Source organism: Ptychodera flava, chromosome 20 (assembly GCF_041260155.1).
Source record: "Ptychodera flava strain L36383 chromosome 20, AS_Pfla_20210202, whole genome shotgun sequence".
Lineage (NCBI taxonomy): Eukaryota > Metazoa > Hemichordata > Enteropneusta > Ptychoderidae > Ptychodera > Ptychodera flava.
This window is the reverse complement of record NC_091947.1, coordinates 29679308-29699227: the sequence shown is the minus strand read 5'-3', so window position 1 is coordinate 29699227 and position 19920 is coordinate 29679308. Positions and strand designations below refer to the sequence as shown.

The 19920-nt window shown below is 40.5% G+C and overlaps 1 protein-coding gene across 1 annotated transcript; it reads right to left on the bottom strand.

The window, feature by feature from the left end:
• Positions 1 to 12876: 12876 nt before the first annotated feature.
• LOC139120559 (homeobox protein Nkx-6.2-like) lies at positions 12877 to 19438 on the bottom strand. The gene is made up of 3 exons (XM_070685033.1): positions 17851 to 19438; positions 17062 to 17246; positions 12877 to 15492 (listed from the first exon to the last, which is right to left on the bottom strand). Exons 1-3 carry the CDS (start codon positions 18248 to 18250, stop codon positions 15250 to 15252), a joined length of 828 nt encoding a protein of 275 aa, XP_070541134.1. The 5' UTR covers positions 18251 to 19438; the 3' UTR covers positions 12877 to 15249.
• Between the last annotated feature and the right edge of the window lie 482 nt (positions 19439 to 19920).

Sequence of the window (19920 nt, the reverse complement as noted above, 5' to 3'; positions counted from 1 at the left end):
ACCTAAACTTCATATTTACCTTTTCACTAATTCGATTTAATATTTCTTGAAGTGTAGCAATTCTGGATGCATGCAGCACCAAACTTGGCGTGAAAGGCGTTTCTCAGCTACAGCTCTGGATTAAATTTATTAAAATTCCACTAGCTGTAAATTTTGATGACTGTTTCACGCTTTTGTCTTTAATGTCAACCGCACTTTTTTTTGTCGCACTCCGCGAAGCAAATTGAGATACGCTGTATTCTGCTTGTCAACTCAGCCTGTAATGTGTAGAATGCATCAATTTGTTATTGTTGACAAGTAAACTCTGGTCCGGACTAGATTCAAATATAAACAATAACACTGCATTATACACGTATATACGCTGTTTGCAAGCTGAATAGTATGTGTTTTAACAAGAACAAGAACTTGCGCTTGACATAAAACATAGCAAAAACCATCATCAAACGTTACGGCTGCTTGCCTTTAAAGTCCATGCGATACATTCATACAATAGAAAAAAATGAAAAAGCAGAACATTTCTGGGAAGCACATGATATCGACCAGTTCTTAATCCACTCAACAGAAGATGTTCTGACCTTAAAATGTCAGTACATAACATTGGAAAGACCAGTTTGTCTCAGTGACCAACAATACTCTAACTCCTTGCAAAACTCCGGTACTCGTCCCATGAGGGCGCTAGAGGTAATTCCCAGGGGAGCCTCCTTCATTTTAAGTTCTCGAAATGGCCGATCCATCAAGCAAGGTTTCTTACACTTTCAATAACCACCCTCTTCGGCCGGGTCATGACCTCTATGCAACATACATTGTTAAGGTGATTAATAGCAATCTTGTGCAATAGCTCAACCGGAAATTACTAGGTTAACCTGTACATTGCAAACCCCGGGGAGCCTAAACGCAGTCTCTCCGATGACGATCTATTTATCGATTGTAAAATCTGTCCCAATCCGGATATTTTATCACAAAATCCTGAACGAAAATCCTGATAAAAATGGTAAACCCGCGAAATCATGGAGACTTGCCGCGAAAGAAACAAATGGGGATCACTGTATTGAAGACATCCAGGGCGCTTTTAAGGGCAGTCTCGCTGCTTGTTTATTTAGACTTCTTTGTGTTTTTTTCTGCGTATGAGACTTCAGAGCTATAGTGTTTGAAAAAGTGTGTATCGACAATATAGTGATCGAAGATTACTTTTAAAATCATAGTAATAGTGAGCCATATTGACTTTTGACTAGCTCTCAGATTTAACCAACAAACGGACATCAAATAACACCAATAGGACAACACGTATTCACTCATGCTATCCGCGCGCTGCGCCGTCTCTTGTGCCCATGGCAACTTACAAGTAAAACGTCAGCCCGAGTTCTTCAGTTTCTGACATTACCTCTAAAATCACAGAGATCGAGGCGGCTTTGTTCGTGAAGATTGGAAAGCTATTTCAAAATAAACACCCACTAATGTAACACGAACTGTGTTATGAACACAGCGATGGGTCATTTCTCTGTCCGAAAATACATACTAGAAAGAGTCGTGTTTGATATTATTGATATTTATCATTTATTCACAATTAGTATATCACTTCGGAACCATATCTTGAAAGAGAGGATATTTTCATCACTTTTCAGAGTAAAACAGGTACATTTCTTATTTTTTCTTTATAAAGTATATCTGTATAGATACCACATCGCGCGCAATGTGTAATATTGTCGTTGACAAATAAGTTCTGATCCGGACCATGCGAGCAGCTTGTGTTGACAAATTGAAGATTGTGTAATTTCACGTAATTTTAGGCGAGCAAGAACAAGAATATCTTCCAAACACAGACAAAAATACGAGAAAATACTACAAACGTTACAACTTATGGAGTATGAACGACAAAAAAAGCAATGTGACTTCTGATGTCAAATGGAGAGAGTCGTACATTCATTCAGTTCGGAACAGAATTTCAAATAATATCATCGCCAGAAATATCTGCGAATCGTTTCATGGTCAATAGTTTCGATATTTGTCTGAGAAAGAATCCAAAAATTGTGTAACACGGAAGCCACTCTAGTCGGTGACGAAATAATTAAACAACATCGATATTGATGGTGAAAGACCGAAACAGAGGTGACAGAGGTATGGAAACGTATAGTGCGATACCCAGCCAACTAAAAGGTAATCGAAAAGATGCGGCGCGTATTCAAGAGAATGAGAATAACCACATATCTGACCCCGTACCGAAAGAGAGAGAGAGAGAGAGAGAGAGAGAGAGAGAGAGAGAGAGAGAGAGAGAGAGAGAGAGAGAGAGAGAAGAGAGAGAGAGAGAGAGAGAGAGAGACAGACAGACAGACAGACAGACAGACAGACAGACAGACAGACAGACAGACAGACAGACAGACAGACAGAGAGTGCGTGTGTGTGCGTGTTCAGTCATCTGCAAGATGTCGAAACATTAAACACAGATTACATTATCTTCAAATGATGAGACAAATATTGATGAGTAATCTTTTTGTTTAAACATCTTGTTACACTTCATTACATACCTTTGACCAATTCTTTTGTATACGTGTTTTCATATAAAGGATGTTTTCTCGCTTGAACCGAGCTGGAGACTTTTTCATGAATTTGACGCGAAAGTGAAGTGTTTAGGCAATTATACGGATCGTGAGCACGCACTTTTTAACTTTAATTGTACCATGGTTGCTTTGGGATGTTCCTTCTAATTTGCATTCATCATACACCTCAAAGCGTCCTTGTGAACGCGCATGTAAAGATAACAGTACGATATTGGCGATTTGTTGATTTAAGGTTGTCAACATCCCCCTGCAACGAAACGTTACGAAACGGTAGCTCCGAAAAAAGCGAAGCCAAGATAAAAAAAAAAGAAAAACGCCACTTTGTGAGAGTCTTTCCATAGAAATAGAGATACCGTCGTTACCACGGCAACCAGTGGTGCCTTAATTCCACGTTGTGAGGTCACGGGCGTTTAATCAGTTTGCAATGAGGACGATTAATGTGTGATAAACATGCTGATTGTTTACGATAATGTGTTAGAATGATGGCAAAATACCGTGGATGGCGGTCTGTGCGATGTATGTTGATGATGATAACATTAACAACATCAATGACTATGTTCCGTCACCGAGATTGCTCTCCAGCATCACAATCAACGCTAACGGGATAATCACTATCATCTCCATCTCTACATTCATACAATAACGATGACGTGCCATCAATGAAAAATTAATTAATAACCAGTTAAATAAATGAACCATATAACTTCATCATTTCCAAAGAAAATTTCATTTTCTGCCCATGCATGCGATCTGGAATATTTCAAAGAAAGTTTGTGTAAGGGTTTTTCATCTTCACGCCAAGTGTCGAGATTTTCATTGGTGAGCTAAAATATTGTTTCGATTTAAAATTCGGGACAGAAGATAAGTAAGACGAATTCGATTTAGATAAAGCGATAATTTCAATTATTAATCTTATAATCCATGTTTTTATTGTTAAGGATATCTTTTTTATCGTTTTCTATAATCGATTGGTTTTAATCATACAGCACACAGCACGATTGATACTAAAGAATATGTCCTATTAATTTCAAGTAAACGAGCTGTATCAAGCTTTGTGACGGCGAAATGTGACATTTCATTTTGCTTGGACGGTCGGCAAACAAACGAATGAAAATTGATCATGGTTAATGGAGTGGAGGTGTTATTTCATGACAAGTGCGTCGTTCAAGACTCGAACTTGACTTTGCCATTGCCTCTCTGCTGCGGGTGTTCTCGTTGACTATCACAATGTTCCAGTTCGGATCACTTATTATATAATAATTATTGAAAAGCTGTAATATTGATCTATTGTACAGTTGATGTTTTCCGTTAATATATCTATCTATTTATAACCTACAAAATGTAAAACACAACACCGATGTCGTCGAAGTCCATAGGTAGAACGTATGACATTCTTGTTGACAAGAGAATTTCAAGTGCGGACTTAAATTTCATCTTGTCTGTGTGCTGCTCAACTCGCGTTATAACGTCAAAACACTATACATTTGATACAGCTGTAGTATGCTACGGCAAGTAACAACCATTTCATCGGCTAAATTTGGTCTGATCCCACCGTCTGCTGTAGTTCAGCTGAATCTTATAAAGGAAACAGGGTGGACGGGGTCAAAAGAAGATAAACATGACATCGTTTGATCGTTGGAGAGGGCGAATAATTTCAGAACTAGCCATAAATTGCCCTCACTTAAATGCTGTTGCGGAAGGCGGATAATGTCTGTTGTGAGAGAGAAAACTCCAGGCGATTTCTGCTCTGCGATTGATCTTTGAACATAGATCGGCAAATCTCTGTGAAAATATCGCACTTTACGTTTGTAGCCTTTGTTCAATTTGAACAGCGACATGACTGATCTTCGTTGCAGACGAGTTGAGACTAAAGTGAAGCTACTCAAAAGATATATCTGACAACGGTGTGATATGCCGGGCAATGATTGTCCACGCTCGATGGATTTTCTCATATATAGGTTACCAGCGTGGATGTTTGTTACCCAACGAAAGCACACGCGTCTACTGTAGCAGGGGAATAAAAAAAATTGTAAATTTCATGGGCAGAGAAAATCGCCAAAATAGGCCTATTACTTTTTAAGGTGTTTAAAACATTAACTTACTGCCACGCTAAAGGGGATTTCAAACACGGAGGTTTTCTTCGATATTTTCATAAATTAACCCCCTGTTATTTGTGAACGGAATGAAAACGTCGAGTGCCCCAAGCTAAAAAGACTTAGAATAACACTTTAATCGGTCGACATGATAAATACGGCGTTTTCTTTGGTTAAATTAGCTCAAATGACGCGTGAGATTTTGATAGATTTGTTTTAATGCCCAGACTTAGAACGTGGGCCATCTTGTAGAATGACTCTATTCATTTTATGTGCCTCGGCGATCGCCTTTTCACTTGTCCAAATGTCTGGAAATCGACAGTACAAATGATTTGGTTTAACCTGTATTTCATGACATTACCAAATATCAAAAACCTTTAAAAACCTAGTCCTAGTGACTAATCTAAACACATTAATGGACTTAAAGGCACTGATCGCCTTATCAGACGTAAATTAGTCCACTGGGGATGGCCTGTGTTGTCATCGTAATTGAGGATTTATTTATCTGTAATGGCAAAACCCTCGTGTGCAATGCTTTCAATATCCACTAACGGCTTCATTCTTGATAACGATGTTTAGGCAATTCGATGAGAGGCCACCGCTCCGCGCATGTGTAGCCCCACTGCCAACTTTCAACCTGTGATCGTCGAATTATAACAAACTCGACAAAACCGAGACTACTGCAAATATTATTTTTCATTTTTTTCGGGTTTAATTTATATTTCAAACTTTCTTCACCTTCCACACACACTAAAATTTAGATAAATTTGCCCTAGGAAGGAATGTAAGTTTTACAAACGAAACGGGCGCTGATTAAATCGAGCAGGAGTCAGACTTGCTCGGAGCAGACAGTGTACTTGCGGCCTGTATACACACACCAAGCGGCTTCTTTGACATCCCGGTGGACGGCAGCCACTTCGACAGGGAAAGGATATATTATGAACAATCGTGTTCTCTATCGTTTTTGTAAGCTTACAGAGTTCAACTGATCATAGATAGTGCTGATTTTTTCCTGCGAAATATTATCATCCATCTGCGCTGGCGCTCTTGGCAAAAGCGTGCTTTGAATGCCGACATGCCAATAATGCGTAAGTGAACAATCTAAAAGTGGATATGTCAGAATGTCGAACGGTCGTGGTGAAATCTTTGCACATCTCGCACCGTGTCTCGATTTCAATATACGTTATATGATCAAAAGGGAGTATTGGGAGAACAACAGTGGTCTGTTTGCTGGTATTTCGTTACAATTTTTATTGATTGTGTATCATGATGAGCCAGTAACACTGACTCAATGATAATGCAGAATATCCAAGTGTGTTTCGTTCAGATTCCAGACAATTCATACATCGGTAAACACGAACAAATATGTTGTCAATTTTGTGGTCTGCAACGGGATATAGAACTTTGACCTCTGACAGGCGTTAATATGAAAACAGCACATTTCCTTTAAGTTGGCTACTTTAAAAATTATGAGATTTTTAAAAAAATTGGATGCAAGGTAAAACTGTTATGAAAAGCGTAATCTTGCCTTGCTTTTAATATCCAAAAAGTGTCATCTGTCAAGTTTACAACTGATGTGGTTTTGTAAAAGCTTATCTTTCAAAATCGACAACATCTTTCATATGAAATGAACACATTTCAGGTAAAAGCGGGCAGCTCTTTAATCCTCTAAACTACGTTGTTATGGGCCTCAATAAAGCAAAGCTTGAGAGCAAATCGGTCACAGTTATCAAACGTTCTGTGTTCATTCTTCAAGCTGATATGAATCGGAATAATTTGTACACCATATTTTATCCTATACACTGGAACCTAGTGGCGTTGATGCGCGTCGTTATGAACACGAACGAAAATATGAAATAACCGTCTACTGGCAGAACGCTTGGTATTTTTTATCAACGTTGACAGTGCGACATAGCAAATTGACTCTGCCAAGAGGAAGCGGCGAAAATAGAGTTACTTTGTGGTCATTACTTCATAACTTTTCATCTCTGCAAGACTGGTGATACGTACTGCATAACATCGCAATGGATGTCTGTACACACAAATGAAAGAGGAACAAGTCCAAACCATATTCTCGGTCTAGCAATAACTATCATTGATTATTTTTAATAACCAATATATCCATTCCCATCTTCTCCGATCAACAAACACCTTCACCTTTATAGTTTCCCCATTCAAAAACCTCCGACATATATACCTTGGTTTGATAATCATCCATCTGTGCCTAGAGACAAAAATGTCTTCTAGGCATACACATCGTTCAGCGAAGTCACCCGGATGTACACGACAGAATCGGGTAACTCGGTGCGTTGTTCAAAAATATACGGTACTATAAAAGCGCGTATAAAGCGCCGTGGGCCGAGTCCAACGGTAGCTTCTCCGGGAATTTTTGTTATCCAAAACCCCTCAGAAATTACAGGCGTAAAATAATGGACAAATAAAGTATGAATTTTAATCCGGGATGAACGCAGCTGCAAATTGCGACAGTTGTGTGCAGTGAAAGAGTACCATATACGGTAAAAAGAGTGTGATAAAAACATACCTACAAGGATTGGAATAAATGAACGCTAAACCCGTGGTTAGAATCTCCTTTGATCAAAAGCAGCTGACAGAAACGATCATTGCAATCAAATACAATTTGCTTTTAATGATTTTCGAATTATTTTTGATCAAAATTAATTCATTTGTTGCCAGTATGGCGATAAATTTTCATTAGGGCTGACGGAAGAATGCAAAACGTGGAGAATTGGTCGCCGAACTGCAATTTTTGTCTCCTAATTGGTCTAGTGCGGACATCAGATACAACAGCTGACAACTCCTGCCAGTGTTTACCAAATTTCTATTTGAATAGAAAGGAGATTAATTTATGTAAATTATTTACAAGTTTTGATGAGTAATTGTGACTGATCTGACAGAACATATATATTTTTCTTCCTTTCTCTACAATGAGAGCGTAAGTCGAAGTGATATACGTGGACATATCCGACAAACGTGTTTCGCCGACCATGTAATTTGAAAACTTGGTTTTGCGTCTGTTTCGATTTCACCCGAGTCCCTATTTCTGTATTTAACTATTTAATTTGTATATTCGTGTTACAGATACATAACAAATTTTCTCAAATATACACAATGAATGGTAGACTAACGTCTTTCATTGAACGCAAACCCAACACGAAAAGTTTTTTTTTTTGCGACAAAAACGGTGTTCGCAGAAGAACATCGTCTTCGCTTTTAGTTAAATAAGTATATTTTAAAATAATTATATATCGGGTCAAATTAGAATTACTGTCAAGAGATTATCTTATAATCGAAAACGCCATTAGCCTGACGACGACCTCCATTATGCTTGGGGATATGCCGTCGTTGTGCCATGTTTGCCTAGCTAGATGGAAACACTGAACGGCGCATTTGGATGGGAATTATGAATCATCCATGCCTTGGTTTTCTTTGTAAAGTACGTCCGCACTGCGCCCATATGTTGTACTTACATCAGCTAATTACAGTCTGTAATTTCAAAAGCTGTTCGAGCCTCTTTTTGGGCAGTCATTTCAACAGGCCGCGCGTGCGATGAAACAGAGTTCGCATGCCCAGGTCTCAAAGATCTGAAATTATTATAGGGTCCCTAAAACGGGTACGTGGTTCATGGGTAAATGACAGATATCTGGTATTCAATGCTGGGGTTTCCCATTTGCAACGGTTTCATGAATTTTCTCACATGTGTAAGCTTACTGTTGTCAAACACGGTACATCCACTGATAGATCTCAGTCACCGACGCTTCAGTTTGCTGGCGGTAAGAATGCTGTCGCAGACAAGATCGACAGAAACTTCATGAAATTTAGAAACCAGCCCCTGACGTCAGACAAACTCGGGCTTCCTTTCACTGCAAGGTTGTGTACATAAACTTGACCCACACAGCCATCGAAACTCACCAATTTAATATACTCACAGAACGTCGTGTACCGATGCCTCCGATTTTATAGAATCTGTTAAAAAAATTCATTGTCGTTGTGAAATCAAAACGTTGCGATATTAAATACCGACATCCACCGAACCCCGTTCGTGGCAACAGAGGACAATCGTTCCGGTTGCGGCACTTCAAGAGAAAACACGCGCCTTTTTTCCCTCGTATGGTATTGGCATGCGATTTAATAAGTAATGTCGACAACTGAAACTTACGACATTGCAAGGTACCCTCGCCAATGACGTGCTTACTTTGTTTAATGCTACTCGGAGCCCATTAGCAACAAAATGCACCATCGACCAACCTTAGCTGTTCTGTCCAAATTGCCACGCAATTTAAAAATATTGTTATTAATTCAGGCATTATATCTTCCATACCAATCTAATAATACTCAATATAGTTGAATGCGGAGATATGTTTCGAATACCGCATTCGGCCCATAAATCACGGATCGAATAGCAACGTCACAGTTTTATTCCACTTTTATGCCTACTTCACCAGCATTGTACGTGGTTTGTTGTGCATAAGCGTATTGCGTAAATTTCTCCCGTGATTTATGTCCCGGTTCTGCTACCTCACGACGTTTGCGTCGCATCCCGTAATCTGCGTCTAGCCGTTCCGATTCCAAAAGAATTCCATGATTCACGGGCCTCGCCTCCCTAGATATTTAAAATTTCTTATTTTTATCGCATTGGTTCTTACTTGCCAGTCTATCGAGCCAGACAAAAATTCGTTCTGTCTCCCGCATACCTGTGTGGCAATCATAAAAATACCTGCGTGCTAACGCATAGTGATAGATCCACTTCAAAAAAGCACCTTATGAGTTGTGATAAGTTTACACGGCTCCCACCCCTGTTTCTAACAAACACACAAATAAAAACACAGACAGACCCTTCTTTGTTAGCAAATAGTGGACACCATAAATAATCATCCGAACTACGGGGAAAAAGGGACAAAAATTACACTGTAATCGTTGGTGAATAGGGCTTAAGTAAGATTAAGCCGTTATTAATTACATGCAAGCGAGAAGTGATCGAATTCATTTCATGAATTCAAATGGGATAAGTACGTCATAAATATAGTTGTCATTGTCACGTTGACTATATTTTCTGTTGAAGTTGTTTATTATGTTGTCCACCACTCCTGTACTGGTATATCCATCTGTGGATGGACTCACGCTCACACCATTGAGCGGTGGGCATATCGTAGGGGGCGCTGTCATTCCAACGATATTTCAGAGGCGTTGCATGCGATGAAGTACTTGTAACAACCCGAAAAAAATATTAAAGGAAATGTTTCAGTCATAACCTTGACATTCAGAGTAATCAGAACGTAATGGACAATATTTGCACCCGACATTTTTAGTCAAAAGTTCCGAGAATTGAAACAGTAGCTAGGCTGTTACACGGTTTCAACTGCTCGCGTGTAACTTACCAATTAGAGCACCACCAATATACTGAGCCAAGCAGTGCAGTCTTTACAATGAGTACGTGGCCAACTTCTAAACCATGTTTAGAGTAGCGTATATCGTCAACCTCGGCCGGGTTCTCGTGCAGTAACCATGCAAACTCGCACACATATAAAAGTAGAAACATCACGAATGTGGGTCGAAAAAACCAATCTAGTTTGCAGTCGCCATAGAGATCTCAACCAACCAAGGAAAGCAATCAGCGATGTTAGGACGCAATTTAGGGAGTAACCAGACGTATGTATTTTGTGCTGTCTAAAATATTTGATCTCGTAATTTTTCAAACGTTTGATTGCTTGGCCTTTCGTCAAGGGCCCCGAGTATTCGTCGACTGTGTACGGTGCATCGCCGAGAACTCGATGAATTACTTCACAAAGCATCTCTGGGCAACTCGTTGCTGATTTTTCCAGCTAAAATGTTCGCAATAAGAAGAATTATGGCCAGAGTAATGTTGCTCATCTGTAAATTTCACAAAACCCAAGTGAATAAAAGTCGACAAATAATATGTGATAGCTGAATATAAAACATGGATTTATCTACAGCACCGTGAATAATTAGCTTATCCACACTAAATAGTTGAGCATCCGTAAAACGACGTCACATTCCAAATAACACAAATACAATTGCCCAGTTATCCCCCGTTCCTGTCGATTTCCATCAGCGACGTCAATCTCGATTTTTCATTTCATAAATATTTCATAAAATGGATGATTTACGACAACTTTCGAAAATTGGAAACGATGCCCAGATAGAGCATCAAAGACCAAAAGTCACCAAGTCACGAAAAATCTGATGTTTGGACTTGAAAGAGCATTACAGCCCAAAATTTATTCTTTCCAGCTGCAAGATTATGATTTTCACAAGATTAAGCTTGTACCGTTATATTCTAGAATTTAAGTGCTTCAACCCAACGCCCGTGTGTGCTATATTTTAATATAAAGCCTCGATTGTACACCCACACGGTTATTTTCCCGGTTTTAAAATTGCAATTCGTTAAGTACCAACACAATTATTTCCCGGATTTGAATTGTACACCCCTGGTGCGCTCAAACGCTGGCAAGACTGGCTTTGAAAGACACAACCACATATCATTGGTTGGTTTGAAATCTACAATACATGGCATGTCCGAGGGTTATGTCTAGGTTTGAAATGTACATCCTGGGGCATGCCCCTGATCATGAATATTTCCAATTTCGAAGTTGACACAGTGCATGAAAGCAATGTACGAGCAATATCCTAGGTTTGGCAATAGACGACCCTACCTCTACCCTTACATACTCCACTTCGGGTTAGACAAGCGGCAGGAGGTCTTCAGCGGTTTTCTGATTCAATTTCCGAAACAACTTGCCACATGTTGTTGTGACTGGCCTGGAGTGAGTGATCGAGAGTTTATTTGTATGCGCTCTATGCTTGATGTCAGCCGGTCTGTACGTTAGCCTGTCAGGCAGTTTTCTGTCATTGCAATGATCTCTCTTCAACTACATAAAACATCTCTGCTCTCCCATCGCTCAAAAATCGATGGGTCTCTATCAATTTAAAGAAGGTCGAGGCATATTTCAAGTTCGCCAAAGCGACATTGGCATAAAACCATTGCTTTTGCGAGAGATGAGGTCTAATTCAATTATCCGGCTGATTTCAATCATTTTACCAAAATAATAGCGCAGCGAAAAAAGCCTCTTTGTACAGTTAATAGCGACGGTAATTCATATTTTTCGTTTACCCGGACGTGCCATAACGAGGATAAAGGCCACAGTTCGTTGCTGACGCCGAGAGTATACGACTCACCAGAGTTCATTCTAACTTGTATGGACGCTTTGCTTTAAAGCGTTCTCTTTTGGCAATACTTAAACTGTCACAGAAAAAAGTTGTACAGGGATAAACCCACGCTTCTAGTTTAACCCTCATACTACAAACACACTTAGATATGGTATACATGATATTGACAACACTTTTGGTGCGAACAGATACACGAAGGCAAAGGCGTTGATCGAACGGCGGGACCCCGATGATCAGTGATGCAGCGGTCGCGTGTGCGATGCTCTGCTCGGCCATTTCAACTTCTGATTGCGCGACGTCGTGAATTAGATCTCGACTTTCGGATCAATCCAATCCAAGCCTCCAACTTAACATTGAAGCCAGGGATATTGCATCGCCAACCATCGGTGACAATTCCACATCATTCATGGCGTTGGTTGACAGCTCAAATTGCAGCTCCAATTTGCAAGCCCGTGCCGAAATCGCCTCATTTCGCTAAAAAGCCATTAAACTTAGATGTTTGGAAACCGTCTGCCTTTGATTACTTTTCGCGACTGCCCTTCTAGAACTCAGAAAGAGGCACTCCATTAGAAAAAATCACACGGCTTGATGAATGCCCGGCAAAGACTTGCACCTACCTCATGGTGTCAAATTGATATTTTACGGGCAAAATGCTCCCCGTCTTTCCCCAAATAGGTGACTGTAGTAAAGTTTTATTGGTGATATTTTCACCAAATTTGCACCGCTACACCGACTGGGGCTGACAACGGCTCTACAAAATCGTATTCTACTGAGCACCGGTCTGTAAGTAGGGTATAGCTAGGAAGGCGTGTTTATACGACCCACTGAATGCAGATTTCAGACACATTGAACTTATTTTACAGTTCTCTAATCGTTTTAATACTGAAGCAAAATAACCGGGAGGGTCCATTGAAGTTCTAAGCTACTAAAATTTAAAATCAAAATCCAAGAATTGACGAATAATGTGTAATGTCCATTTCGGCTACACGGCATTCACTCTAATACCAAGTACGGTACCAAAATTGTTCATGATTAATTCGGGGTGCGAACTTTAATACAATAATTTGAAGAGAACAATTCAACTTGAACGGTATTTAATTTTAAAAAGCTTAAAGTTTATGATTTGGTCTTGCAAAAGAAAAAGAATAAATAATATTACGTAATGGAAACTTGTCGGTGGTTTTTGAAACCAACTTAAGAAAGGGTCACCGATAAAAACTAATTGGAAATTCTTAGTTAGTTTTTCTTTAAAAAGTCGCGGGACTTGCTTCATTGTAGAAATATCAGGTTAAAGTGATGTGACCTTAAAGTGACAAGTCTTTTTATGTATTAATTTTACTTTGTTGCCTTGAAATCCCAATTTGTCAATTTTGCTACCATCTTAAAAGTTTGAAAAATGCTTTGCTAAGCCTTGTTAACTTTGCCTCATTTAAAAATTATCGAAGAAAATGTTATATCGATTTAAATGGATTCTCTGATAAACGGAGTGTTTTTTTCGGAAGATGCTGCGAACGAAGTAATTTTGGGAGAACGTAAAAACAGCCTTCATCGAATACACAAGCAGTTACACCGGGCAGAGGGACAACGGGGCTCCGTTCGTGCCCAATTACAATTTCCCCGGAAGACTCAACTACTAGCAAAACAAAGCAATTGTATTATAGAGTCTTTCCTGCTTATAAAAGTCATTGTCTGCTCTGTAGTGTTTGACCCTAAAATCTTAATAATCGCCAGCAAGATACGGGTTGATTTCAATTTCCTTCAATTCTCGACAACATCATTAATCTTCGTAAAAATAAAATCAGACCCGCTGAGCCGATCTGCGATAATGTCGACATAAACGATGGAATATGAACACAATATGTTTTGTGTAATCCCCCCGTTCGTCAAATATTAATAGTTCCGTCCCCGCGTTAACTCCGCGGTAGGTGTGTTCAGGAGTCGAGAGACGTCGGACCAACGTTCGCAATTAAAATACGTCCCCTCGGAGAACATGAAAAAAAACTCTGAAAATGCCAATGCGTCATTCTACACGGTTAATAACACGTCAATTTTCCTGCCTCTAAAAATTCTCTTTCTATTTTAAACGTCAATTTCGTATTTTCCCTTTCCTGTTTTGTAATTTCTTTATCCCTGTCCCTCCTCTTTTGCATTCGAAAACGAGATTCATAAAAAAGTCGGTTGGTTTCCTTTTGGCTTTGTCTGTTGGTAATGCGTTAATCAACGGAGCGTGAAGAGGGCCTTCCTCCCACAGCGATTGGAAACAAATTCTGTATATGGTTTAGGAGAAGCTGCATTATTGCTAGGCCGGTGTGATTTGGCAATTGCTGACCCGTGTTTGCTCCAGTTATTGACGGGGTCGCCAGGTTAGCCAGTGCTGTAACAGTGGGTGGCCACCAAACATGCCCGCCACTTATCTCATATATTTTAACGATGACCGGTCAGCCTTTCAGGGATCATCTTATCTCCGATCAGCTATCTCGGGGAGAAAAAATGATTGAGAATTGCATAGAAGTGCAATTTGTTTTTACCTTACCACTGACAATGAGAAGGGCGTTAAGGCCAAGTGCAGTTGACTATTAAAAGTCTGCGATATGCGAATTTTTTTTCGAGCGGTCTCATTTTTGTCGTTGCAAGCTTGTACACCTTGATCCCAACAACGGTGTGCGATAGCACTACCTGAAACAACACCTGACAGGCGCTCGAGACGTGTGTATCTATAGCAGGCGCCTGACTGTGTGACGGCGCTTGATACGATTGAGACACGTTGGCTGTGTCGCTAGCACAATTGACATATAGGATTGAGTCTAATACAAGTTGTTCATCAAATGTGTTTTTCTTTTCTTTTTTTGTTATTCTTGGTACAGTCTCTACACCGGGTCGACAAAAGACCCATCAAAGTTCGGAGTTACACTAGCATAGAAAATTTGTACAAGTCTGCGTTCGATATAATAATGGCTCTGGAAATTTTTACTTTTGAAATAGAATAATACACAATCTGATAGAGAAACGTGGTATTGGTTGCTTTAAAACCTAGTCATATTATGAAGAGAGGTGGCGTTTACAGCTGGAATTGCTGAGGTCTGAGAAAGAGAGAGAGCTGGCGACATCATTTATATATATACAGTTCGGTGTTTCATATTTTTCACCAGTGTTTTTTAGAGGTGCATACCTTTTAACACCACTTGTCCGACGAGAGACAGAAAATTTAACTAAAAAGATCAAAATCAAGGTATGGCTTGACTATGTAATCAACATTCTGTAAAGTGTTAACGTACTGTGGAAACTGACAACGTTGACAATTGCTGGGAGCTATTCGCTTTCACTCAAGCCATGTTGCCTGGCAGATTGTGTCAGATAATTGTTTTTTGTTGCGTTTTTTTCATATTTTGTTTTCGTTAGTGAATGTCAAGGCTACCTTGTAAGTGCGGTAATGTGTCCCCACTATTGTCCGTTCGTGCCTTTTTAAAGTCACTTTCTCCATCCGAATCGTCGCCATGGTTTCCGTCTGTTTCCGAGCAGTCGTCATTCTCGGACACGTCGGCAGCCATGTTTTCGGTTTCTTCTTGTTTTTTCTTCGCTGTTGCCATTTCTGCCGCGTGTTTCTTCCTCCATTTTGTCCGCCGATTTTGAAACCAAACCTGACAGACAAGGCGAAAGACAAGTCACATGAAATACACGAGGCGTGGAATAAGCAAAAAACCCTACCGTCGTGACTCTGTGAAGGATTTGATATTAAAGGTAATAAAAGTCGAGAAAATGTCGTTTGGTGAAGAATGTCCAGCGAAAAATCGCATCGGATTTCTCTCAGCCGTGTTGTACAGACTTCGAAACAAACAAGTACTGTCTCTTGACGGTAGCTAACCAATCTGATCAAAAACATCGAGCGTCGTTCTGACGCTGTTTAATTACATTTTGAGATGTACCTTTATACGATATTCTATAGTCATCCACACTCACATAACCATTATATTAGTGAACAACTTCAAGAGCAATAGCTGCTTGCCCGGTAACAGTGTGACTCGAACCCGACCGTTATGTATCAAACGAAAACATTAGACGTCAAACGAAAACAGAAGACAAACCCGGAATATTTGCCTCTAAATATTATTTTTGTCGGCTGAACACGAGAAATGTCTTCATATTTTAGTGTTATTGGCGGTTCTTGGTGACGAGATATTCGCAAATAAATGGCAGCCAAACGTGCGACGCGATTCTTTTATTGCCATCGGTAAGCTTTAGTATCGCACTACCGTCAATGTGACTTCGAAACCTTTTAAATACAGACTTGCGACGACGTTCTACACACGCCGTTTTTACAGGTATTTTCAGGTCAACATGTACGGTTTTAAAATATTCGCCATATCGTTGCATTATTTTAGTCTGAATCGGAATCACAGATCTTACAGGACGCTTTGTCGTGAAATTGGTGAAGCGAAGCTGAGAATGGTTTCGACAGTGGGTGTAATATTTGAATTATTGTAAACAGTGAACGCTTATCAAGAACTTAATTATTTGACGTTATTGATAGGAGCATTGTAAATGATAGGCGGGAACCCTAACTAACGGAAGCAATGCGTTGAAAACAGCGTGAAGAACTAATGCGAAAACAAAAGAATGTTTAACATTGATCCGGCAAATCTTGCGGTTGGCAAATAAGAGGTGTGTGTTCATTAACGTCGTGGTCAAAGCGACATTACCGTCTTTTTAACCCAAACAAAATGAATCGTCTGCAAGTAATGTGGCATTTAGTCGGGATAAAACGATTAATTTTTTAAAAAAATGAGGGCTCCCACAATTAGGAAGACTGACCGAGTTATCTGAACAAAACACGGCACAGCCAATGTCAACATTTTGCCTACTACAACCTATATCCTCATAATAATCGTAATGGTCGTAGCGCACCCAGATACCTGAGCAAATGACGGAAAATCAAAATAGGTGTGGGCAGGCGATTTTTAATTGGACACCGGCGGCAAATACCGCGTCTCGTTAGCACAGAATATATTCGCAGGTGTTGCGGAAGGGTGAGGACACCGTTTCTCAAAATAATAATAATAAGCCTGACGACATCGATAGTTCTCTCTTCTGATTTCACAGCGGCAGTGACTTTTAAGTAATGACGTGTTTGGGTTTGATTGCGCACCGATTTGGCAAGATTAGATATTTTGTCAAAATAACAATCGATAAGGTGTGATCGCGTCATTTACCTTGACTTGACTTTCGGACATCCCGAGAGCGTAGGCGAGGCGAGCTCTCTCCGGGCCGGCCAGATATTTGGTCTGTTCGAACGTCTTTTCCAGGGCGAATATTTGCTGTCCTGAAAAGGTCGGTCGCGTGTGTTTTCTCTTCCCATCTTTATCGACAGTAAGGCTGCCCGGACTGTTGGCTGACACTGGTTGAAAGAGACAGAATAATTAGATCAATTCAACACTGTTTGCTCAAAATGTTTTCTTTCTCGACTAGGGTCACAAGTATCTCCTTTTATGCTGTGATATTGTCCAAACTCGTAACTCTACCGTCGATTGTCAACATATAGTCATTCAAAAGTCGCATTCTTTAGCATGTGTTGTCACTGCTTTCAAACAAACACGAACACAAACGAGATAGCTTCTGTAATGTTTACGATTTCGCTAAATCCCTCTATAGGAAAAGAACTATCGTTAAAATGATGATGACAACGTTATGTCGTAATGAATTAGTCCGGATGATTACGTACATATTACTAAGAATGAAAGTCGATGTTCATTTGTAAATGCATATGTACCCTGAGTGACGTTTTCACCGCTGAACAAAAACTTGAGCAATGGACCACTGGGCTTTAACATTAGAACATTATCTGGGTTATACTTCGCTGATTAAAAGGTCAATTTTAAATCTTAAAACACACTTGAAAATACTTTTTTCGGGGTGTACCCGAATGTATTTCACAAACAGAACCATAATAGTGTGTTGAAGTTATTGAAAGACAGGCGTCTTAAGTGCAAGACCCGTCTTACCTCCACTGTGGGCTCCCATTTGACACGAGTACCGTTCTCTCCACGAATTCGGGTGCTGTACGCTTGTCATTCCGGTCGGCCAGTACAGTGCCGAGGCATGGGTACCCGGTATCTCTGGTTTACTAAATCGACTAGCGGCAGAAAAATACATTCCCGTGTTCACTGAATTGAGTCTGGGTACATTCAGTAAGTTCGCAGTGTCTGGTCGGTTCAATATGTCTGTTATACTGTGAGGTGTCGCTGATGGCGAACAGACCGGCTTGAGTGAAGTGCTATACCCTGGTGGAAACTGAAACATCTGGTTTTTCTCGGTCATGTTGTGGAGAGCAGCCAACGGTGGGTTGCTCATGACAAATGCGCTGGATCGCGATGGGTCCATAACGCTATGCACGGTAAGCATTTAAGTCTGTCGCGTAGGGGCAAATAGGTGAAAAAAGTAGCAGAGAAAGAATGCGAGCAGTGAAGTACTACAGACGGCCGCGTAAACCCAAGTGCCCAGTGTGTCACCTATACAATCCCGCAGATAGACAAACTTCAGTTGCAACCAGGCAGACGAAGAGGAGGCGTCGAGAACAGGCAACGGTCAGTGTGCTCCGCCAAATGATCAGAAGTTTAAGTCATATCAACACATACGTACTGAGAGTGGTCAAAAAATACACACACATTACAACCTGGGTGGTAGGGAAGAAGCCGCGTGATTAATGAAGTGTATGCATTTGCAGGCAGCGGACAGTCGGCTATAGCCGAAGTACGTGTAGCGGGGCGGGCATGATTATTTCGCTCATCAATCAACTAAATGCCGTAAGATTAATTATAGTTTGATACGCCTCTGAGGTCAGCGGCGCTGTTTTACCAATGCCTACCGATTGGCCAGCGGAGAGCAGCTGCTTATTGGAGAAGGCCAATGAATGGTTACGCCTCCAATTGGGGGTAAGAATACGATTAATGTTGGCGAGGGGAATGATTAGCTAAGTTATTAACTCAATATGTCAGGTCGATGTGGAACACCGTAGCTTATATTACGCTATCGATTTGACAACGGCACCGGACCAATGCTCACATCGGCCCGGCAGAAGCCAAACCTGCCGGTCGCGTCGCAAATGACCGCGCTACCTGACATGAAGTGTCCGACATTTTTTTTTCGGAATCAAAGTCGACGCAATGTAAACAAGCTTTAATGGTATTGGGAGCGTATAGTGCCCATCTATTTATTATGAGCTTAGTATTTCGCGCAGAACAAAGCACCTAGCCATTGAAAAGCGTTTGCCTTATTCTCTCCACTTTCTGGATGTAAAACTAAGGTGTTCATTAGGCACGCCCCCAATTGTAAATCTATCAGGCTACGATAATAGATTTCTGTATAATGAGGCCAATGCTATAAAGACATAAACGACAATCACCAGAAAGACTACCAACATTTCTTCACCACCACAGCTGCGTTGCTATGGAAATCGAGGGATAATGGTCTGTTGCGAATTTGCAGACCACGATTCGGCGACACTTACAACAGCCAGGAAGCGTCACAACCCAGGTCAAGTCATTTCCTTGCTGTTTCTCGATCTTTTATTTATTTGTTTCGCTCAGCGCACGCGGTCATCAGACCGGGCAAAACTTGAACGACCACAAATAAGATACACAACATAGCGGTTAAGATCATTAGCATGTTCTCGATCAAACAGGATTAGAAACGTTCACCCAACCCGGGGTTTATTGAAAGCCCGTCTTTTGTCCATATCTAAGATAGCGACATTAGTTGCTACTGTGTTGAGTGTCGGCCGTTGCTAGGTTCCCAAAGCATAAAACAGACAGCTAACCCCTTCAGAATTTTATCGCAACGAAATGCTTAGTTGTCGACGTCAGGGGGGCTTTCAAAAGCACATAGAAGACTGAAAACCTCCTGTAACACCTAAACTCCACTCTCTTCAAGACCACAAAAAAAACTCTGGGCGAAAGCTACGCATGACGTAGCTGGTATTCAATTAAATCGAGATGTTCCTGGATCAGGCGTATCTTTGGAGCATGTCCAGATTACATCGCTGGCCCATCCAAGGCGATCCGAGCAATGAAATT